The sequence below is a fragment of the Candoia aspera genome, chromosome 1, assembly GCF_035149785.1.
Source record: "Candoia aspera isolate rCanAsp1 chromosome 1, rCanAsp1.hap2, whole genome shotgun sequence".
Taxonomy (NCBI): domain Eukaryota; kingdom Metazoa; phylum Chordata; class Lepidosauria; order Squamata; family Boidae; genus Candoia; species Candoia aspera.
In genome coordinates, this window is record NC_086153.1 from 153,605,918 (window position 1) to 153,630,834 (window position 24,917).

The 24,917-nt window shown below is 46.5% G+C and overlaps 1 protein-coding gene across 1 annotated transcript; it reads left to right on the plus strand.

Annotated features, from left to right (window-relative positions):
• Positions 1–2,416: 2,416 nt before the first annotated feature.
• ANKEF1 (ankyrin repeat and EF-hand domain containing 1) lies at positions 2,417–24,304 on the plus strand. The gene is made up of 9 exons (XM_063316153.1): positions 2,417–2,779; positions 2,931–3,130; positions 4,012–4,161; positions 5,161–5,284; positions 7,199–8,024; positions 9,561–9,787; positions 11,485–11,726; positions 22,378–22,521; positions 23,517–24,304. Exons 1-9 carry the CDS (start codon positions 2,434–2,436, stop codon positions 23,676–23,678), a joined length of 2,421 nt encoding a protein of 806 aa, XP_063172223.1. The 5' UTR covers positions 2,417–2,433; the 3' UTR covers positions 23,679–24,304.
• Positions 24,305–24,917: the final 613 nt, after the last annotated feature.

Consider the following 24,917-nt stretch of genomic DNA (forward strand, 5'->3'; position numbering starts at 1 on the left):
AACGCTCCATCCTTTTCAAGTCTCCCAAGGTCCTGCTCTGTTTTCTAGTACAAGACGGAAGTGCGGCCAAAGGCAGGCATTCTCAGGCACTGTCTTGTGAACAGGCCAGCATTGCATCGTGGGGCAACATGTAAGTGAACATGAAACTGCTTAGGATGTTTGCCCCATCTTATGAAAGCTTTGTCTGTGATGTTGGACTTTTAAGCATGCTGACTTTGGAGGTTGAGTGACGTGCCTGGGATTAATGGGTGTGTATGAATCTGCTTCATTGGGGTGCCTTTGTTTTGTTTCCCTGGGTCCTAAGCTGTGGAATGTCCAAAAGGCTTTGGAATTGCTAGGGCTGCATTCTATATTCCACTTATTTGGATGTAAATTCTGTTGAGGGCAACATGAGAAAAGGCATTGAAGACAAGTGTGCTGAAGTATGTGATTATACCTATAAAGTAGCTTGATCAGCAGCCATGGGTCATTTATTTCCTGATGTGGATGGGAGAACAGAAGACTAGGGGATAGACTGAATCTTTTTCAGAAGTGGCTGTCTAGAAGTCAGTGATTACTCCAACAATCTGAGTTCATTTAATTTTTCCTAGGCATTTGAGCAGAGTGCAGGCCTTCCTTAAGCTTCTCCTTAAGTCTTTCTCTTGTTTGAATTCCTGCAGTTATGGGAAATGTTAAGCTGGTTTTTAAAAATGAGTAGAACTTGTTAGATTGAAAACAACAACAAACCCACCAAAAATGCCATCATTTTTGCAAAGCAGTGCAAGATAGGATCTCAGATTTGGAGGTCTGGGAATTGATACAGTTTGACCTTTGTTAAACATAGTCACTGCTCTTCTCCATGCAGATCTTACGGTTTGAAAGTGTACACCTTTGGCAAGGGGCCAGAGGATGCGTCAATGAAAATAACATAAGATGCTAATAGGAACTGGGTTTTAAAAACAAACAAAACTGGAAGTGGAAACCAGTCTGTTAGTATTCGTTGATGCTGTACGGCAGCTAAGGTACATTCTTCGAATGATGCTTTCTCTCCATTTAATGCCCTTTAAATGCATCACATTATAACTTCTATCATGTCACAATAGTGGCTATCTGGCTAATGACTGGAGCTTTAGAATTCAGTAGCATATGCCATCAGATTCATGTTTTCCCCAGCATGGTGGGGGGGATATATTAATTCATGGGAGACTACTTGAATAGCGAGTGCACAGAAGATGTGCAAAGCTGCCTTTTTTGTGTGACAGATTTGAACTGGGAGTTCCGTAAAGCCTTCATAAAAATCTGCAAGACTGAAGTGTTTCAGAGATAGTTATGTGCCATCACAATTAAGGTACCACAGAGCTATAGCATCTATGGAAAAAGTCACCAGAATTGATCAGGAAATTAGGAAGACTAAAGCAGATGCCCACACAATCTGCTGTCACACCTGCTTTAAGATGGGACAGACAGATGCTGCATTCATTTTTTTGTAGGTGCCAAAAAATCTTTTGGAGAGTGAATCTGAGCTACCACATGGCCTTTCTCACATCCATTCTTATTTCTACATGTAATATTTATTTGTTGGCAAGCCTTACCCTGCAACCCTTTAGAAAAATTGCATAGTATTACTTGAGTTCAGCTTCAACCTTATTTTGTTAGGTAGGCTGTAGTGTACATATAAATGGTGCCTTCTGCTGCTATATTATTTCAGGCTTTAGCTGTAAGACTGGGCAAAGCTTTCATTCTCTTTCTATCGATGAAAGCAGTACATTCTCACTCTTCTTTAATTGATGAATCCAATTAGAACCTAACAACCCCATAGTGCTCCAGGGATGTTCTGACAGTGGCTTGATGCCTTTGATCTTTGCTGACACCAGGACTGGGGGATATAAAAGCTATCAAAAGGGGAGCTGATTTACTTTAATGTCACCCTTCTTTTGTTGCATCCTTATATGTCACAGGAGGGAAGGAGATGCCAGGACAATATATGGGCAAGGATGTTAAGCCCATTTCTTGAACCTTCCTTGAGGTATTCTACGGCTGAGCAGCACTTCAGGTTCAGAGGGGAAAAGGTGCCTCAGAATGTGCATGGGTGCACAAGTAACACCTACTGGCAACTCCTTAACCAAAATGTGTGTTTTACTGAGGACACACTACACCTGTGTAGGGCAGTTTTGTGATCCTGGGATAAGATTCAACTGCTTTAAAGAGTTGTAGACTTGAACACTCCAGCACATTCCAAAGCATCCTTCTTCTTTGAATTCAAAGCCCTGCACAACCCATATTCTATTCTGAATTCACAGCATAGAAATTGCCCGTCACAAGAGTAGTTAGTAGCAGCCACAAAAGGGAATCTTGAGGAATTTAGTGTGTACTGATTCCCTTTTGTTTTCTTTTGTTTTCTTTTTTCTCTCAGGATCCTTCTTTAAGGGGAGAGCTTTCCTCAGGGTATTGAAAATGTCTTTGGCTGACAAGAGGCTTGAGAACCTCCAGATCTATAAAGTTCTTCAGTGTGTTCGCCAGAAGGACAAGAAACAGATTGAAAAGCTCACCAAGCTTGGATACCCTGAACTCATCAATTTCACTGAGCCAGAAAATGGAGACAGTGCCCTTCACTTGGCCTGTGTGGCCAACGACGTTGACATGTGCAACTTTCTTTTAGAGCTTGGAGCTCACCCTGATGTCCAAGATCGAATGGGGCGCACTCCCGTGATGAAAGCAGCAGAACTTGGCCATGACTTGGCCTTGGATGTACTAGTCCAGGCTGAGGCAGATATGACAATAGTTGATGCAGAAGGAAAAGGTAGGTCAAATCCCATTTCCTTTTGTTTGGGGAGTGTGGGAGGGTTTTAAGGAAGGTCAGACTGTATGATTCAATCCCTTAGTGGTTGGTAGTTGTGTTCAGTGTGGTGGGCGTTTGCTTTTTAAGCCATAGTGCTATGTGCTCTTTCCAGGAGTGCTATATTATTGCATTCTGCCCACCAAACGGCACTTCCGCTGTGTTCAGATGGTCCTCGAATTTGGAGCGGATGTTAACAACTGTACTTTTGAGGGGAAGCCAGTTTTCGTACAAGCCTGTGAGCAAGCGCATGAGGTCAAAGAGATATGTATGAAATTTTTGGAAAGAGGAGCAGACCCCAATGCAACAAACCCAGTAAGAGCATTCTTAACGTTTTAAGCAGGGAGGTTGGACACTTTAGGCATAAAGTGGTTTTGTTCAGTCAGTTGGTTGGGACTGACTAAAAGAGGATCTCATAAATCAGGGGCTAGATTTCTTTAAAAAATACAATACAATTTCTTTAAAAAAGAGCATATGGCACGCTCTATCTTATAAAAACCAGTCCCTGTTCTCCCACATGGAAGGCAATATCTTGCCCAATGTAGGCTTCCTAAGACACATCAGTGCATCATATAAAACAAAGTAAGAAATGTTCATCTTTGTACTTGTGTACAGGTCTAAATCATTGATGCCCTAATTATACTATATCATCCATGACTCTTAATGCTGTACTTGGTATTCTACACACCACGTGGAGTGCTTGGAATGAAATGTTAGCAGATTCAGAATCACATTGTGCAAAGTGCAGTGGTAGAATTCAGGGCCGTTACCATTTTACATTGCAAATAATGTTTGGGAGCATTCCTGTTTATAATGTTCCCATGTGTAAAGCAGAATCAAGAACAAAACTAATGCACCAAACAGAAGGCTATAATAAACATAAAGGGCATTCTGTTTGGAAAATACCATATATATGTTACACCTTGGTCTCCTGGCCTTACCAATTGAGAGACACTTAAATATCTAAGGGAGAGAAAGTTCCCAGAGGCATCATACACTTTCTGCTGGGAACCTGGTTTGTAGTTAGATGGCAATAGTTCCGTCAAAATGTAGCCTCTTTTTACAGGTAAGAGGAGAAAACAAGCTGACTCTTCCCTTCAAAATCCCTGCAAATAGTTTTATCAATAGAAGCTTGCCTGCTTTTCTGTCTCCTTTGAAATTCAGAAAATCTATAATCAATTCTCTCTGATTTGCAGGCAACAGGCCGCACTGCCCTGATGGAAGCAGCAAGAGAAGGGGTTTTAGATGTGGTCCGGGGTATCCTGGAGAGAGGTGGGAATGTTAATGTTTTTGACAACGAGCGACACCATGCTGCCCATTTTGCTGCCAAAGGAGGTTTTTTTGAGGTATTCTTTCTTGATGCTGTCAGAAGCAAAGGTACCCAACAAAGGAACTCTCTTGGTTAATTACTAATAATCAGCTGTCACTAGAGAGGGGATTCTGGAATACTTGGTTTCTCTGTGGGTTGGTAAGATGAGGAGGCTGTCCTGAAAGTGGGTCACAGAGTAGAGGGGAAATGTGAAAATGATTAGCGGTCCAGAGATGGATGAAAATTTGAACGAAGACAGTATACAGCAAGGTTGCTGTCAGAAATGGCAGCTCTAAATTGAATTTCTCCAACTTTCTCCATAATGTGATTACAGAAGCACCCAACATCTTTAAATCATAAGTTAACCCACTTAAATCACTGGCTGGTGCTGCTGAAGGAATGTGTTCTGCTTCCATTTTGCTACTGTCTCCCCCTCCTGGTAGCACAAGAGACAAATTTTCATCATTGTGCTATGTTATGCATTTCCAGAATCAGTCTTGATGGAAGGGAGAAGAACAACTTGATGTGGGATTACTGCCTGGGGTAGTGTTTGTCATTCTGTCATTAGGTTAAGTTGATTTCCCCTCCCCAGTCTTTGCTGAGAAGCGTATCTATTTAAATGTTACTGATGGGAATATTTCCTGCTGTTTCATACATGCCCCTTTTTTTACAGCCTCCAGAGCCCAGTAGATCAAACTTTAGTGGCAAACCATCAAATTACAGCAGAGTAATTTGACCCTTTTATAAAAAAGCAGAAAAAGTGTGAAAATCCAACTTTGCCCATAGAAGAGTTAAAAAAGGATCCCCTCTCTTGCTGTAAAAGGATTATCGTGTAGTAATGTTGCCTACGAACCAATACAAAGTCAGCTATCTCAATCACTGTTACCCCATGTTATAATGATGGTAGTAGTTTTTAAACTGTTGTGAAATCAGTTAGCTATGTTCTGCTCCAGTTGAAAATCAACTCACTTTGATTGACATTACTAGTGTCCACATTTTTGTTTTTGCTTTTAATGGTGTGGGCTTGCTTCCTCAGATCTTGAAGATTATTTCTGCTTACAATGGAGACGTGGGCCTTATAGCCATGAATGGAAATACACCACTTCATTATGCTGCTGCTGGGGGGTTTGCAGAGTGCTGCAAGTTTATTGGTCAAAGAGGTAAACTCTTAAATGTTGGAGAATGAAGAGCCCCTACAATAAATGTACAGTTTTGCTTGTCTGATCTTTGAACCCATTATCACTTATGCAGAACTTAGCTTTTTTCTCACTGCACATTCTTTTGCTTGCTTGATAGTAAAGTATCCTGTATTAAAAAGAAGCTGTGGGCTCTTAGACATCAGTCAAACCAAATTACTATAATAGGTCAAAGTTCTTGTGATTTTCCAACTAGCATAGCAAATGATAAGTGCTAGGAAAAGTGGTCTAGAAAGACCATTTTCCCTGTCCCTGGAAATCTGCCTTCCATCCTTCTCCTTGTCCTGTATTCTGGGCACTCCCATGAAGTTTGGTAACAACTTGAAAACTGCAGAAAAGGAAAGTAAGCTATTGGTTGACCTCTCTTCCTTTCCAACTGCAGTCTAATCAAAGAAGTTGAGGTAACCATGAAAATGGGTACTTACTGTAAATCTTTTAATGCCAGATCCATTGCTGGTAAAATATCTATTATCCAGGATTAAATTCTGAATGAAAGTACAAACCAAGCATGTATTTATGTTTCCAAGATCTATCAACTAGGCTACTCTGTCATGCAACAGATTAAGTCTGGAGAGCAGGGAGGTGCTACAACCACAGTCTGTTGATATTCCATCTCATTGACCAAAAGCTCCTTCCAATAGTCTACCAATTTGAATTACTGGTGCTATGTTAATATGGCCAAAATACTGTAGGAGTACAATTAGTGAACCATCCAACTGCTGTACAACAGTCTGTCCTCCTGAACTGGACCTACCAAGACTTTTTGTCTTCTAGCACTTCAGTGTTCTTGCTGAGGTTGCCCAGTCAAGAGTGGCTCACAATTTCATGTGCTCCATAAGGACCATGGACCTGTCTCAATTGGTATCTGGCCTTGCCTATGCAGTGGGACATACACTGTATTTTGTATTTAGATCAGCTGGAACCAATAATCTGAATATGGGACTGCTATTGAAACATGTCTGGGAATTGCATTTGGTATCAAATGCAGCAGATAAACTAACTGGTACAAGATATAGGGATCAATTAATGTGCTCGTTGAAACACCAATGCTGGATGCTAGTCATTGACTTTCAGAGCACCAAATGCTTGGGACCTGCCTATTCAATCAACTGCCTCTTCCCATCTGAACCTACCTGGTTACTCAGATTAACAGGAGAGACCCTTTGGGGCCCTGTTCTCAGGTCCCTCTGTATGGCTCCCAGGTTTATACTACTCTCCCTTAGGCAGGTGTGTTCAGCCCCCATTCTCCAGTGTTTAGAACAATTGTAAAAACATCTCTTCATTAAGGTCTTTTTGTTAATTTATTGATTTTAACGTCATGTTTTATATTTTGTATTTTGGAACATAATAATACAAGTGAAAAGGCAGGACATAAACCTAACAAATACATACATACTGTATGTACACACACACACACACAAACACATAAACAAGCTAGGTCAGTCATAGTTTGGATCCAACACATTAGTCTTGTTCAGATTATATTTTATCAAGAAGGTTTACCAGGTGAGTGCTCAAGATAACCACCCCATCTCCCGATGATGTTACTCTAATAAGACCCGTGGAAGTAAATTTTTTGTACCTACAACTTCCATGCAAGCCTGGATCCTGCATCATTGTGGTATGAGTTCCATATAAAATATGGTAATGTTTGATTGGGGATATTGTGTCTGCAACATTCTACCATAATAACTGCACCCAGTAGGCAATTGGCAGCCAGTACAGAACTTTGCCATTTCTGTTTGTTTTAACTGCTGGAGCCTTCATCAGCAGTAATGTTCAACGCTCTTTGTTCTAAGAATCATAAAACTAGTAACTGAACTTTATTCCTGATCTCCAGCAGCAACTTATTTTCAGTGTATTTCTTCTGATTTGTAGGCTGTGATCCTACTTGGAGAAACTTAGAGAAGAAGGTACCAAGACAGGTCGCTAAAGATGGTGGGTTTAAAGCAGCAGCAAAGGAGATACGTAAAATTGAGCGGCGATTTGCCAAATTTGCCAAACCTAAACCTGGAGTAAAGGACCCCAATCCATCCTGGGCTGTCAGGTTGCACGATTGGTCTGGAGAACATCAGGCAATGCTTCGTGAAATATTTGAGACATATGATCGAGGTGATGGGACTGTGAGCAAGGAAGATTTTGTATCCGTTATTGAGGAGAGGTATCCATTTATTGAGCTAGAGCAAATACAAACAATAGCTCAGGCTCATGAGAAAACACGTGCTGGAGGAGTTAACATTGAAGAATTTCTGAAGGGCAACCGGTACTTGCAGAAGGCCTTCCTCCTTGGAACTTATGGTCCAAAGAAGAAGAAGCCCAAGAAAGCAAAAGGCAAAAAAGGAAAATTTACCATGCCAATGCCAATCTGTATTATTCCAGAGAGCTCTCGCTCTCGTCGTACAGACGGGGGTCCACCAGAATATATGATTGAAACTTACCAGAATGTGACTGACTGCAATCGATTCAATCGGGACCACCCTCCAGAACATCCAATACAGGATGATTCCTGGTGGTATGTTGATGACCCACCGAGGACCTATGCCAACATCAACTATCTTGCCAAAGAGGGGGACCTTTCATCTATAAAAAAAGCACTGGAGGCAGGGGTGCCGGTAGACATCAGAGACCATTTCTATAAAACTCCACTGATGGCTGCCTGTGCAAGTGGCAACATTGAAACAGTACAGTTCCTTCTCGAAAAGGGGTGAGTTAACTTTTTTTAGTGGCTTGCCAGGAATCCGAGAATATTATTCCGTGGTCAAGAAACACATTTGCCGGGGGGAGTGGATTTAGGTGGGTTTGAGTGTTCATGTGATGTCCAGGGCATTGTGGATTTAGTGCTGGGTAGACCATATTTTGAAACCTGGTGGGTACCTTATTAAACTGCAGCCTAACCTACTCAGTGGCCATAGAATGCTGGCTATTGTGGAGGCAGGCCAAGAACGTAAAACCAAGAGTCAGAGGTAGAACGTTGTAGAAGCAGGCATGGCGACTGGTTAAGCTGTGATATTTCGTTGAACACAGTTGTCTTACCTACTAGCACTTGATAAATTTGTCATTTAATCCACACTGGAAACCAGGTGAATTTGTGCCCATTATAGTAGCCTGCCTACATTTATTTATTTATTGTTATGTCTGTAATTGCCTTTTTTCCTACGAACAAACCTTTGTGGTGGTGGGAACTATGGGGAAACGTTCCTAGCGGAAAATGTCAAGCTCCACAGTGGTGTTTCTGGCCTCCAGCTCAGTAGAGCTCCTGTTCCCTGAAAGTGGAATAAAATAGTGTGGCAAAATAAATAAGATCTAGGATTTAACTGAAAGAGGAAGGTGGTGATGAAGAAGTTGTTAACAGTCATCAGATAAGTAAGTAACAAAGGATGAGTCCTACAATCAGCTCATCCACAACTCTTGAAACCTGTTTCTGGTTCCAGAGATAACTGAAGGCCTTAGTTTTTCAGTCCCGGTTATGCTTCTGTCTGAAGGCGCGAAGAGTCCGGAGCAGTGTCCCGCTCCCAGTAGCTTTTCAATTTGCCCATCTTGCCTTTTGCTCTTGAAAGGAGCTCCAAATGGGAGTGTACTCATATTTGCTTGGATGTTTAAGTACAGTTTTACCTGTGATCTTGGACCCTGCCTTACTAGGGCCATGGAGTGCACAGAGAGCTGTGAGTACAGCTACCCTGCAGACATGATAAAGAGGTTGGGGAGAACAAGAGGCTGGGCAAATATCAAATGTAAGAGGTGAGCCAGTTTGGTTTCAGGCATTTGTATCTACGAATGCACTCTGGACATGACTTACCTCTCTCTAGGATCCTACCTGGGCTATTTAGTTTAGCATAGCTTTGTAGACTAAAGTAGGCTGCAATCCACAAAGTGTATGCTATACTGTAATGCAGTTAATTGCAGTTTATGCTATAATACATTTCTTTACCTTTGGTGCTGTTATTTTTGTTGTTTTAATCAGTCTCAAATTGACTGCCAGTTGCTTTCATTGAATGACTCATTGTTTCAAGAGAAACAAAAATGACTCTCTCCATTTCCCAGTGAATTCAGTTGGGATGCTGAGAGATTAGGAGTTTTGGCATAATTTCAACATGTGAAGAGAATTCATTTAAGAACAGCTCTTTGCCATCTCTGTAGCTCATTAATACTAGACCCCTTTGCCTAGAATCAGTTGAAGAATGAAAAGAACTGGCTAGAAAAGCATGATGTGCCTTACAGTCCTTATTTCCTCTGCGTACAGGGCGAGTGTGAATGCCACAGACAATTTCATGTGGACTCCTCTCCATCATGCATGCCATGCAGGGCAGCAGGACATTGCTGAACTCCTTGTAAAATCTGGTGCAGGACTAGATGCTGTTTCAATCAATGATGGAACTCCATTGATGAGAGGTATTGAAAGCAGCCGTTTGGACACTGTGCAGTATTTAATCAACAGTGGTGCTAAGGCACAGATGGCAAACCGAAGAGGTAAAGTTTTGCATTATTACTCAATGTATTATTGGCTAAGAGGTTAAAAACAGATGAACAAAGCAGCTATAGAAAGGAAGGATTTGTTCTTATTAAATAACATTGCTATCCTTTATGGAGTTAATTGGTTTTCAGATTATTGATTAACAGAATAAATAGATTAGTTGGCTTCTTGGTTTATTCTTTTTTTTTCTGTCCAGCTGATTTCTACCAGTTGTTTCGTAGTTTTATTCCTACAAATGTAGGATTCCTATGTCCTGCTTGGTTGTAGCATTTACTTGTTTTGTGCTGCACTCACTGAAATTGTTACAGTGCAGTGATCAGTGCATGGCGCAATGAGAATTTTATTTTTCAGCCAGGTTATCGCGATACATGACACTGATCAGGGCTTAGAGGGAGTGACTTGCACAAAGTCACCAGCAGGCTTCCATTCCCAAGATAGGACCAGAACTTGAGTTTCTCTGCTTCTAGTCCAGCAACTTAACCACTACATATGCCGGCTCTCATTTGAATTAGTTGTTAATCCTTTAAAATGCTTTAGCATTGAACTTCATACACTCTCTTTAGAGCATAGGCATACCAGTTGAGGTCACAGGGACACATGTACGCCCGCCCCCCAAAAACCTTGGATGTAGTTTCTAGAGCCTCTTCCAAAGTTGCCTGCATAATGTAATTTTTAATGTGGAGGAGGGGGATTTTATTAAAAACCTGGGGGGCTATTAATATTAACTACAATCAATTAACATAGTGTAATTCAAATAATTCAAGTTCAAGATTTTGAATATTACCCCTCCTGTGGTTCTGATGCAAAGGAAATCAAACAGTGGTATGGCCAAGGAGAATCTTACCAGAAATCTGATCTGATTTGTTAGTGCAGTATCCATATGAAGTCAGAGCATATTTATTGAAAAGCCAATGCTATCTTGCGATAGTACAGAAGCTGTTAAGTTCAGTGAATGTCGATGGTTCTCAGTCATCCAGGTGGAATTGTCTGTAGGTTGAGTCATGGCAACTGGATTTCTTTGGTTGAAACGTTCAACCAATGTTTCAACCAAACGTTGAATGTTCAGTGAATGTGTTGTAGCGATCAACCTTTTTCTCTTCCAAAGTTGCTATTTATTTACAGAGCATCTTTAATATAAATGACATTTCGCAGGAAAAGGAGTCTTTTATTTCAAAAGGGGATGAGGATGAAGGGGCTGTGTCAAAGTCTTCTTGACAAAGAAAGGCTTTGAAGGAAACAAGAAGTGATCTCATGGAGGCCTTTGGAAGGGAGTTTCAGGCATGAGGGGCAACTAAGAGGGGGCAGAGTCCTATAAATAACTGGGACTCCTTTAGGAAAGCTAAGGTTGGTGAAGCTGAAGGACTAAATCTCATGGACAGGGATGTGCCAAGCTTCTTTAGCAGTGAGATAAAGGCCATGGAGGACCTGAACGTAAGGGGAAATAAATTATGCTGGATTTCAGGACAAGAAGCCAGTATAGGAAGTTAGGGGGAGAGATCATCAGAGAAGTAAGTTACTTTGAACAAAGTTGAGAAGATCTTGGTATGATGGTGGAAGACCAAAGAGGAGATAGTTGTAGCAGAAGCTGATTGAAGCCTAAGCCAGAGATCCAGCAGAAGGACAATATTGGTTCAGTTCTATATGCAGAGAAGCTAGGGATTTTCCAGCATTTACCATAGGTTTTATTTAATAGGACAAAATGCACTGGAAATTGCCAGGGCCTATGCAGACAACCGGCTGATCCACTTCATTCAAGACACCCTGGATCGCTTGCCACCAGCACCGGAAAGCAAAGGGGATAAGCAGAAAGGGAAAAAGGGGGGCAAGCCTAAAGCCCCTACACCTGCTCCTGCTCCAGCAGGACCTCCAGCTCAGGCTCCAGCTGCTCCCAAGGCAAAGTCTGAAGATCAGTCAAAGGAGTCTGTGAAAGAGGAGGTATGATCTCCAGGCTATTTGGCTTGAACAGTTTATGGACTTGCTTTTTCATAATGATTGAAAGTCACTTTAAGGGAAAGTAAATTGTAGGGGAACTGCTCTACCTGGTCCAATGGGCTTGCGGGATTTCCATTGGAATACACCATAAACACCCTCCCTCCCCCGATTCTCATTGAGGCAATCCTTCTGACTCATGGAAGGACCACAGTATAGCTTGTGCCAGATCTCTGCTTGAGTCCCCACCACCTCCACAGGAAAGGCTCTCTGCATGCTGAATTCATTACACGACACTGCTTGAAATCAGGGCAGGGAATTCCAAGTACCCTTCCCCATGGAAGCTTAAATAGTTTGTTGTTGTTTATTTGTTTAGTCGCTTCCGACTCTTCGTGACTTCATGGACCAGCCCACGCCAGAGCTTCCTGTCGGTCGTCAACACCCCCAGCTCCCCCAGGGACGAGTCTGTCACCTCTAGAATATCATCCATCCACCTTGCCCTTGGTCGGCCCCTCTTCCTTTTGCCCTCCACTCTCCCTAGCATCAGCACCTTCTCCAGGGTGTCCTGTCTTCTCATTATGTGGCCAAAGTATTTCAGTTTTGCCTTTAATATCATTCCCTCAAGTGAGCAGTCTGGCTTTATTTCCTGGAGGATGGACTGGTTTGATCTTCTTGCAGTCCAAGGCACTCTCAGAATTTTCCTCCAACACCACAGTTCAAAAGCATCGATCTTCCTTCTTTCAGCCTTCCTTATGGTCCAGCTCTCGCAGCCATATGTTACTACGGGGAACACCATTGCTTTAACTATGCGGACCTTTGTTGTCAGTGTGATGTCTCTGCTCTTAACTATTTTACCGAGATTTGTCATTGCTCTTTTCCCAAGGATTAAGCGTCTTCTGATTTCCTGACTGCAGTCAGCATCTGCAGTAATCTTCGCACCTAGGAATACAAAGTCTTTCACTGCTTCTACATTTTCTCCCTCTACTTGCCAGTTATCAATCAAGCTGGTTGCCATAATCTTGGTTTTTTTGAGGTTTAGCTGCAAGCCAGCTTTTGCACTTTCTTCTTCCACCTTCATCATAAGGCTCCTCAGCTCCTCTTTGCTTTCAGCCATCAAAGTGGTATCATCTGCATATCTGAGATTGTTAATGTTTCCTCCAGCAATTTTAACTCCAGCCTTGGATTCCTCAAGCCCAGCATGTCGCATGATGTGTTCTGCATACAAGTTGAATAGGTAGAGTGAGAGTATACAGCCCTGCCACGCTCCTTTCCCAATCTTAAACCAGTCCGTTGTTCCGTGGTCTGTTCTTACTGTTGCTACTTGGTCATTATACAGATTCTTCAGGAGGCATACAAGATGACTTGGTATCCCCATACCACTGAGAACTTGCCACAATTTGTTATGGTCCACACAGTCAAAGGCTTTAGAATAGTCAATAAAACAGAAATAGATGTTTTTCTGAAACTCCCTGGCTTTTTCCATTATCCAGCAGATATTGGCAATTTTCTCTGCCTTTTCTAAACCCAGCTTGTACATCTGGCAATTCTTGCTCCATGAATTGCTGAAGTCTACCTTGCAGGATCTTGAGCATTACCTTACTGGCATGTGAAATGAGTGCCACTGTTCGATAGTTTGAACATTCTTTAGTGTTTCCCTTTTTTGGTATGGGGATAAAAGTTGATTTTTTCCACTCTGATGGCCATTCTTGTGTTTTCCAAATTTGCTGGCATATAGCATGCATTACCTTGACAGCATCGTCTTGCAAGATTTTGAACAGTTCAACTGGGATGCCGTTGTCTCCTGCTGCCTTGTTATTAATAAGCAATGCTTCTTAAGGCCCATTCAACCTCACTCTTCAGGATGTCTGGCTCTAGCTCACTGACCACACCGTCAAAGCTATCGCCGATATTGTTATCCTTCCTATACAGGTCTTCCGTATATTCTTGCCACCTTTTCTTGATCTCTTCTTCTTCTGTCAGGTCCTTGCCATCTTTGTTTTTGATCATACCCATTTTGGCCTGGAATTTACCTCCAATGTTTCTAATTTTCTGGAAGAGGTCTCTTGTCCTTCCTATTCTATTGTCTTCTTCCACTTCCACGCACTGCTTGTTTAAAAATAATTCCTTATCTCTTCTGGCTAACCTTTGGAATTTTGCATTTAATTGGGCATATCTCCCCCTATAACTGTTGCCTTTTGCTTTCCTTCTTTCTTGGGCTACTTCTAGTGTCTCAGCAGACAGCCATTTTGCCTTCTTGGTTTTCTCTTTCTTTGGGATGTATTTTGTTGCCGCCTCCTGAACAATGTTGTGAACTTCTGTCCATACTTCTTCCAGGACCCTATCTACTAAGTCCAGTCCCTTAAATCTATTCTTCACCTCCACTGCATATTCCTTAGGAATATTAGTGAGCTCATATCTAGCTGATCTGTGGGTCTTCCCTAATCTCTTTAGTCTGATCCTAAATTGTGCAAGAAGAAGTTCGTGATCTGAACTACAGTCAGCTCCAGGTCTTGTTTTTACTGACTGTATAGATGTCCACCACCTTTGGCTGCAAAGGATGCAGTCAATCTGATTTCAGTGTTGTCCATCTGGTGAAGTCCATGTATAAAGCCGTCTCTTAGGTTGTTGGAAGAGAGTGTTTGTTATGAGTTGTCTTGGCAAAATTCTATCAGCCTATGTCCTGCTTCGTTTTGTTCTCCCAGGCCATGCTTACCTGTAATTCCAGGTGTCATTTGACTGCCCACCTTAGCATTCCAGTCTCCCGTGATGAAAATAACATCTCTTTTAGGCGTGTTGTCCAGGAGGTGCTGCAGATCCTCATAGAACGGCTCTACTTCAGCTTCTTCAGCATCTGTGGTTGGGGCGTATATTTGGATCACTGTGATGTTAGATGGCTTGCCCTGAATTCGAATTGAGATCATTCTATCGTTTTTTGGATTGTATCCAAGCACTGCTTTAGCCACTTTACTATTAATTATGAAGGCTACTCCATTTCTTCTGTGGTCCTCTTGTCCACAGTAGTAGATCTGGTTGTCATCTGATGTGAAGTGGCCCATTCCAGTCCATTTCAGTGTCATGAGTGCCGTTGAGCTGAAGTCATCAGCGCAATGGCACACATGACAATAGCAAGGAAACAGGAGAAGGGGCTCAAGATAAGTAGCCATCAACTCACAACGACTAACGGCCAACAAACAATAACTAAACGGATCACGGAGCACACCCAAGCCATCAGCGCCAATACAACGGAGATCGCCCAGCTGACAGCAATCACCGGATGAATAGAAAACCCGATGATGGGCGATCCCGGAACGCCAGCGGGGCCTCACAACCCCTCACCCACCGGCAGGGCAACGTATTGGACAAAGGGGGGTGACGTGACCGCGAGTGAGGGGGCGCTGACCGGCGCGGGGTATTTAAACCCCGCACCGGCGCGCTCCTGTCACTCTTAGCTTTTTTCTTCCGACGCTGTAACTGCGCTGTGAATAAACCAGAGCCTGATCCATCGAACCAGTGTCTGAGCATTATTCAGAGGCAGGCAGCGCATGACATAAAGCTGAGAGTCATAAACTCAGCCTCGCCGAGCCCCACCGGACGACAACGAGCCGCGGGAGGAATAGACGGCGAGAAGACCAGCAAGATGAAGCCGGAGCGACGCGGGCAAGGAGGGCGAGCCGCACGGCAAGAGACAGAGGAGGACCGACCAAGGCCAGAGGCACCGCGGACTCCCGGAGCCATGGACGCCCACCCCACCCGACCCGAGCCTCAGCTCCAACCCCAAGGGGAGATGGCGACGGAGGCAACCCGACCGCGGGAGGGAGCAACATGCCTTCCGAAACCAGCGGAGGACCCCGCGCCCCACATCGCACCCCAGCAACGGGCGTGGAGCGACAGCCCAACGGCGGTCAACACGGAGGAGGACGATGGAGACACCCAGCAGACGGCGGAGGAAGCGGACCAGCGGCAGAGGGAGGATGAACCCCGCCGGCAACCCACCCCCGCCGACGCACCGACGGAACCGGCCCCAGCGGCGGCGCGGGCCGCGGACGAGGAGGCACGAGCTGAACTCGTGGCCATGCGGGCCCAACTGACGGAACTCCGGACCATGCTCCAGTCGCTTATGCCCCCCGCGCCAACCAACGACGTCCCCGCACAGGCCCACACCCCGAGCGAAGCACCGAACCCCCACGGGCCAGCGGAGGGTCAGCAGACGGCCCAGGCGGACGACACCACAGGCCGGGAAGTGAGAGTCAGGGCCGCGCAAAACGCCCGGGCCCCAAAGGACTTCCCCATCTTCTTCGATGGGAACCCCACGAAACTCTCGTTCTTCGTAACGAACGCCAGGGAGTTCATGGGGAGGCACGGACACTCCTACGACTCCGAAGCCGACAAGATTGCCGCCGTGGCGATCAAACTACAAGACAGGGCGGCGGACTGGTACGTCCAACTGTACGAGTCCAACTCCCCCGCCCTCGCCACCTTCCCTGCCTTCATCAATGAGATGAAAAACTACTTCGAAGACCCCCTAGCCAAAGTAAGGGCGAAAAGCGCACTCCAAAGACTTAAACAGGGCACACGCACGGTCCCAGACTACGCCCTGGAGTTCAAAGCCCTCGCGGGGAAGGTCAGCGACTGGTCCGAGACCACCCTGCTGGAAATGTTCAAAAGGGGGCTCAATCGCGACGTTCTCCAATGGGCCCTCTACCGCGACGACCCAGAAACGCTACACGGGTGGATCCACCTCGCGGGGAAAGCCGAACACGCGCACCGCACCTTCCTCATGACAACCACGGAAGACACAAACTATGCCGGCAAAAAGGTACCCGTACCACACGTGGGGATGGCCGGCCCCATATACCCAAAAAAGAAATTCAATCGGGAGCCCTGCGGGAAGTGTGGCAAACTAGGGCACAAGACGGTGGATTGCTTCGCCAACCGACCGCCGACCAGCGCGCCTAAACCCACCCCGAAAATTAGCCCCAAACCACCCAACCTGGGGCCGCCCCCTCACCGCCGAATGACCGTGGCCACAGCGACACCAGAGGAAGGCTGGGATGCCTACTGGGGGGAAGAGGATAACGTAGACCCCGACCAGCCGGCGGGAAAAGCTCCCCGCCTGCCCTGAAACGCGTTGCGAGGCAGGCGGTGGGACAGCAGCGCGGACCACCTCGACGGAACGACGAAAGCCCTGTAATAATGGCGGCAATCAAACTCTCTGCCGGCAACGGAGCCACCACGGCCGCAGCACTAGTGGACTCGGGGTGCTCAAAAAACCTCATCCACCCCGACCTAGTCGCCAAACTCGACCTCCGCTGCTTCCCCCTCCCCACGCCGTTGGCATTCCACCAGCTGGACGGCTCTACAGCGGGAGGGAAACCAGCCACGCTGCAAACCGAGCCGGTCACCCTGCAAATGGGCACTCACACCGAACGCATATCGTTCGTCGTCACTCACATCGGACGGCCCATTGCAGTCCTGGGGATGCCATGGCTCGCGACAAACAACCCGCGCATCAACTGGGAGACCCGCACCTTCACATTCAGCAACGGCGAGTATCAGGCACCAGTTCCAGCGGGCAGAACCAACCCCACTGTAGGACGAGCGGAGGCGACTACACAGGACAACGCCGCTACCACAGCAGACCTACCGGAACAATACGCCGACTTCTCCGAGGTCTTCGGAGAGGCAGAAGCTGACCAACTACCCCCCCACCGCAAGATGGACTGCCGGATCGACCTACTGCCCAACGTCCCCTTACCTAGACCAAAGATCTACTCGATGACCCTGAAGGAGATGGCAACCCTCCGGGAGTTCATCGATAAAAACCTAGACAGGGGATTCATAGAGCCAGCATGCTCACCGGTCGGAGCCCCCGTCTTATTCCGGGAGAAGAAAGACGGCACCCTACGGCTCTGCACCGACTACCGGGGCCTAAACGTGGCTTCCCTGTCCAACAAATACCCCTTATCCCTGGTGAAGGACATGCTCGCCCACCTGTCCACGGGCAAAGTCTTTTCCAAATTGGACCTTCGCGAGGCGTACTATCGCATCCGAATCAGGGAGGGGGACGAATGGAAGACTGCGTTCAACTGCCCCCTAGGCGCCTTCCAGTACAAAGTGCTGCCCTTCGGACTCGCGGGGGCCCCTGGGGTGTTCATGCAGCTCATCAATGAGGTACTGCATGAACATCTGTTCAAAGGGGTCCTGGTCTACATCGACGACGTCCTTATTTACACAAAAACGCACGAGGAACATGTGACCCTAGTCAGGCAAGTCCTCGACAAGCTCAGAAGGGCGCAGCTCTATGCCAAGCCTACAAAGTGCGAGTTTCACAAAGCGCGCCTAGACTACCTGGGGTACCGAATCTCCGGGGACGGCATAGAAATGGACCCCGCAAAAGTCGAGGCGGTGCTAAACTGGGAGCGCCCCCGCAACAGACGCCAACTCCAGAGCTTCCTCGGATTCGCGAATTTTTACAGGTCATTCGCCCGGGGGTTCGCAGAGATAGCCCTCCCCCTAACGGACCTCCTCAAAACCAAAGGGGTGGGGGACACCCGACGCACCAAGAACCCGGGCACAGTGTTGAATTGGACTCCCGCGTGCCAGACCACATTCAACAAGCTGAAAGCGCTGTTCACGGAGCCAATCCTCGCGCACCCGGACCCAGAACGGCTGTTTGTGGTCCAAGCCGACGCCTCAGACTTCTCCCTGGGGGCCATCCTGCTCCAAAAGGACCCCACGGGACTCCTGAAACCATGCGCCTACCTGTCAAGGAAGTTCTCCGAGACAGAAAGGCGATGGCACGTCTGGGAGAAAGAAGCCTTCGCGGTAAAATCGGCGCTAGAGACATGGCGACACCTACTCGAGGGAGCCACCCAACCATTCGAGGTCTGGACCGACCACCGGAACCTCGAGGCCCTACGAACGCCCAGACGCCTTAGCCCAAAACAGGTCTGATGGGCCCAATTCTTCAGCCGCTTTAATTTCCAGCTGAAGTTCATGCCGGGCAAAAAGAACTTCCTGGCCGACGCCCTCTCCCGACTGCCCCAAGACGAAGAGCCTGCCCCAGACACCATTGGGACGGTCCTATCCGCCTCGCAACTGGGGATGGCCGTGACCACCCGAAGCGGCGCTCGGAGGCAGCTCGACTCTACGGCGCAGCCGACAGCAGGACAACCTGCGACCAGAAGAAGCCAACCGCAACTACCAGGGGGAATGCGCACGGACCTCGCCGCCGCCCTCAAAACCGACTCCTGGTTCCTGGCAAACCCCGACAAGGTAACGATGGCACAGGACCTGGCATGGGGGGAAGGCAGAATCTATGTCCCGGACTCGCAACGCCAGGCGATCTTGCATAGGTCACACGACGCCAAACAAGCGGGACACTTTGGGTTCCTCAAGACCCTACACCTAACACGGCGTCAATTCTGGTGGCCCGCGCTCAGGCGAGACGTAAAAGCATACGTAGCGTCCTGCCCAACGTGCGCTAGGGCCAAACGGGCACCAGGCAAACCCGCGGGGCTATTACAACGGGTGGCAGAACCCTCCCGCCCATGGGAGGAAATCTCTATGGATTTTATAGTGGACCTCCCACCCAGCCAGAAGAAAACGGCTATTTGGGTGGTGAAGGACTACTTCTCAAAGCAGGCCCACTTCATCCCCTGCACGTCGGTCCCATCCGCACAACAGCTAGCCAAACTCTTCCTCATCCACGTGTACAGGCTACACGGATGTCCCGCACGTGTGGTGACCGACAGGGGCACACAGTTCACCTCCAAATTCTGGCGGGCCTTCCTAAAGCTGACAGGGACCCAACAGGCCCTATCTACGGCCTGGCACCCCCAGACGGACGGAGCCACAGAGGTTCTTAATGCCACCTTAGAGCAATTCATACGCTCATATACTAACTATCACCAAGACGACTGGGCTGAACTGCTCCCGTTCGCCGAAGTCGCATACAACAACGCCGTCCACACGAGCACGGGGAAAACTCCGTTCGAAGTAGTCTCGGGGCGCGACTTCGTCCCCATACCGGAGCTACCTCAACCCCCGGAACCCCAGGTGGACGCTAGCGACTGGGGACGGAAGATCGCGGAATCATGGCCAATAATCACGGCGGCGCTGAAGGATGCACAGGCAGCCTACAAAGAGCAGGCCGACAAGCACCGGCGCCAACAACCAATGTTCCAAGCGGGGGATATGGCCTACCTATCCACCAAGTTCCTAAAGTCACCCCAACCCTCGAAAAAACTGGGGCCTAAGTACATTGGGCCGTTCCGAGTCACCCAAATAGTGAACCCGGTGGCAATACGCTTGGACCTGCCACACAACCTACGGAGACTCCACCCGGTGTTCCACACCAGCCTCCTGAAACCGGCAACCACCTCTCGATGGCACCCAAGCACACCACAGCCCTCACCGGTGATGATCGACGGGCAACACCACTTCGAGATAAGGGACATACTCGACTCCCGCAAGCAACGAGGAACTCTACACTATCTGGTCAGGTGGAAACACTTCCCCCACCCGGAATGGGTGGCGGCGCACAACGTTATCGCGCCTGACCTGACCAGAGCATTTCACCGGGCATACCTCGACAAGCCACAACCAAGGTCAGCAAGCCGTCCCCTGCAAACCCCCCCCCGCAGGCCCCCCCCGCCTCCCGTGCCCCAAGGGAAAGGGCCCCCCCAAGCCCGCGACTTGGGTGGACCTCCCCCCCCCGGGACTCACTCCCCCCGCCCCGGGCCCACGAGGCGGTGACAAGCGTTCGCCAGCACCCTCCCCCCACCCCCCGGACGCGGGGGAGTGGCAAGCAAGTCAACAGGGCAACCTGGGGGCAACGCCCAGGAGCTATAACAAAGGCGACGCACTTTAAATAAAAAAAAGAAGGGCCCTACCTGGAGCTGATAAGCACCCGACCAGCCACGCCTCTCTCCTCGCCGAACTGAGCCAAACAAACAGGGTGTGGCTGGAGCATGCGCACGCCAGGACGTGACCCGGGCATGCGCACTATGGACACACCCTGGGAAGGCACGTGGTAGAGGGAGGAGCAAAGGGAGGGGTGACAACTACTCCGGCGGGAATTTCGGGGGGAAAAAAAAAAAAGTGCCGTTTGACAGCTCCACCGAAAAAAAAAAAAAAAAAAACCAGAAAACCAGGGGGGAGCACTATTCGGACAGGGGGCAGTATGTCATGAGTGCCGTTGAGCTGAAGTCATCAGCGCAATGGCACACATGACAATAGCAAGGAAACAGGAGAAGGGGCTCAAGATAAGTAGCCATCAACTCACAACGACTAACGGCCAACAAACAATAACTAAACGGATCACGGAGCACACCCAAGCCATCAGTGCCAATACAACGGAGATCGCCCAGCTGACAGCAATCAGCGGATGAATAGAAAACCCGATGATGGGCGATCCCGGAACGCCAGCGGGGCCTCACAACCCCTCACCCACCGGCAGGGCAACGTATTGGACAAAGGGGGGTGACGTGACCGCGAGTGAGGGGGCGCTGACCGGCGCGGGGTATTTAAACCCCGCACCGGCGCGCTCCTGTCACTCTCAGCTTTTTTCTTCCGACGCTGTAACTGCGCTGTGAATAAACCAGAGCCTGATCCATCGAACCAGTGTCTGAGCATTATTCAGAGGCAGGCAGCACATGACATTCAGTTCACTGACGCCCAGAATGTCTATCTTTAATCTTGACATCTCACCAATAACCACATCCAATTTGCCCTGGCTCATAGATCTTACATTCCAGGTTCCAATGGTGTGTTGATCCTTAGAACATCGGATTTGCCGTTCACCGCCAGCACCGTTGGCTGCTAGCCGTCCTTTCGGCTTTGAGCTAGCTGTGTCATCACGTCTGGGGCTAGTTGAACTCATCCTCTGTTCCTCCCCAGTAGCATTTTGACCATCTTCCAACCTGGGGGTCTCATCTTCCGATGGTATACTGACATATCTCTGGTTGTACTGATCCATTGAGTTTTCACGGCAAGAATACTGGGGTGGGTTGCCATTCCCTTCCCCAGGGATCGCATTTAGTCTGACCTTTCTGTCATGACCTTCCCGTCTTGGGTGGCCCTTCACGGTTTAGCTCATGGCATCATTGAGGTGCTCAAGCTCCAGCACCCCGACAAGGTAACGATCCTTTGCTGAAGAGCTTAAATAGACGATGTGTCAATAAAGTAAATGCCGTAGCTTTGGGGCTTTGCTACAGAGTTTTTGCCGAATAGTGTGACAGGGGAAGTCTCCTTATCACTAGGGAAAAAACAATAAGGAATGGGGTCACAGGAAGCTACTTTATTTGCAGTAAGGCCATGGTCCATCTTATCTTGAATTCTCAAGAGTTTCAAATAGGGTGGGTTTTTTTTGTTTTGCCAGACCTATCTGGAGATTCCTCTGATTGAACTAGGGACCTTTTGAATGTAATAGGTCTTCTATTCCCTTTTTCCAATAATTAAAAGGAGAGTCAATGTTCTTTTGTAGCTTAAGTGGCTAGCACCCTTTTCCTACTTAAGTGCTAGCCACTTAAGCTACTAGCCTTTGACCTTTAATATTTTTATTGCAAGAAAGCCCTATTTAGTATTTAGCAAGATTTAGCAGCATGAAGCCCTGAAAATCCCAACATGTTTATACAACTTACATTGTGCATTTCAGATGGTACAAACCCCTGACTCTGTTATTGAGAAATCACTCTTTGAGGAGAAGAAGGGATTCCTCAAAGATAATGTTGTTCATTTGAATTCCCTGATAACCAGAGGAGCTACAAGGAAACTTAATATCACTTTCACACCACAGAGAGTAAGTACCACTGTAAAATAGGATTAGAGTTATATTTTCACTGAACTCCTACTTTTGTGGAAGATGTTCCTGGTGGGTGCTCATATCTACTAGTCCAGACCATTCTATTCCCTGTGTCCTATTCAGTTGGTATTTCCCATTTGTTCCAACTCAGATGGATCAATAATTCCACTGTCATTAAGCCATTTGGATAATAAATCCATGTTGCTTGCAAAATTATAAATTCAGGAATAATGCTACATTCTCCTGGTGCTCTCCAGTTCTAGAGGCATCTGTGGTAGAGGGTTGAGTATGTCAAAAAAGTCAGTATGGTAGCCACAACCAGACAGTCAAAGCCCTGGCCCTTTTGGTATATGAAACATGTGCAACAAATGTAAAAAGGGGGTGGGGTTCCATTTGCATGGTCGTGGCCACCATCTTTACTTTTTTACCCCCTCCCCCTGTGGACAACCCATCCAGTTCTATAGCAACCATTCTGATAATTAGTCGTTGATATTCCCCAAGGCCACTTGTTGGGAGAAGTTATTCTAGATAAGAGGATAGTCAGGTAGCTATTGTCAAACCAAATTTTGACCTCAAAGAAATTTGATATGGCCCATGATGGTTATACCAAGATATGATAGAAGACTGTTCCATTCATTAAGAAAATACTTTCTCCCAAATACTCAAGAGAGTCTGTACTTGAATACATTTCCTCTTTGGGTGTACTGAATATGAAGTAGCAATAACTTATATACCATTATTCATTATTGTTTATTGATACATACTGCCAATATTATAAACTGCCTATTAGGGAATTGGTTAATGAGACAAACACACTTGCTGAATACAGATGCTCACAAGCCGTGTTCTTCATGATAAGTTTGATACCAGTAGACTGCCAGACAGTCATTCTAGGACATTCTCAATAACTTTGCTTTTTTTCAGAGCAGGTCAGTATAACTCCTTAATATGTCATGCTGAATGTTGATTATGAATTGCTTTTCTTTTTCAAGACTTGGAGTCCTGAAGCAACAACAAAAGATCTTCTCAAAAAGAGGGAGTTGCGTCGGCAGCGTTTTACTTATGAGGTGGACTTTGATGATTTCATGATGCCATTTAAGAAGAATCTCATGGAGAAAGTCCGCACACTGCAACAGAGCGCTGCCTTGCAGTAATCACAGTGTGATTTCTGCATGGATGTTCAGAAAGTGGGGGACCCCACTCTCGGGAAAAATGCTTTTGAGAGGCCTAAATCATGTTTTTTCTAATTATGATAAAAGTTTTATTTCTTTCTTAGTTTGGGCACAGTGCATCTTAAACCAGAGAAGTTTTTGTGCCTTGCCTAAAAGTTGGAAAATAATCCATCTTTTCCTGCTATATGCTGCGCAGAAACCTATCGGATTGGGGTTGCATATAAGCCCCAATAAATAATGAATTGGCCTCTCCCGTTTAATCAGATCTTATCCATCCCATTGCTTAGAAAAGAGATTCTATCCTGCTGTGGAAACTTGAAGCTAATTATTTCTTGGTGCTATACATCTGAGTGGTACTGAGTAAGGTGTCTGATAGTTTAAATGTAGGGCATCTGAAGGATTTGTGCAAATCCACTGAATTTTCTCCTGAGATTCATGCCCTGAAAGAATGCAGTATAGGTCTTTGTTCTGTAAAGGTACATTTAGGGCAGGAAGGTGCTTAGTTTAACAATGCAGGACAGAGATTAAGACTTCATGGTTGTGGTTTTGACCATGCCCCTGCTCCAGATAGTTGTAAAAAAAATAAAAATAAAGGAGAAGATGTTACAGTGTTTCAAGGGGAGGAGATTGAAGGTATCTAGGAAACAGTTAAATCTTGAAAAGGTTCCTCATTGCCATTCATGGCAATGGTAAATTTTGGGTATTTTCACATTGTTTTGACTTAGCCAGGATATATCAGTAATAGCAGTAGCAAACCAAGATGATTTCATCTGTGCTGTGTTTTCCTGTGTTTTACTTGTAGTGTTTTAAATTGCCACTGACAACCAAATAAATAAGATTAGCAATAACATGCACATTTTTTCTTGGCTAGGGAGAGTACCTGAACCCTCTAAATGTTGCTGAACTACAACTGTCAGCATCTCCAGCCCGCGTGGCTAAGGGCCGGACTGCTGGGATTTGTAATTCAGCAATAATGGACAGGAGAAAGGAGAAGGAAGAAACCAAGGAATCCCTACTAACTGAAACTGAGGGCAATTTCCAGTCCCCTCATTGCCTTCTAGTTTAAACCTAAATTATGGGAAAGTTTCTGCAACAATAATCTTCAGCGTTGGGCTGAAAGAACCCGGCATAGTTAAGATTATGGAGAAGCTAGGAATAGTGGTAATCATTTTCCAGATCTGTCTTCTCTGCTGCCCTCTCATGTTCAATAAACCACTAAGT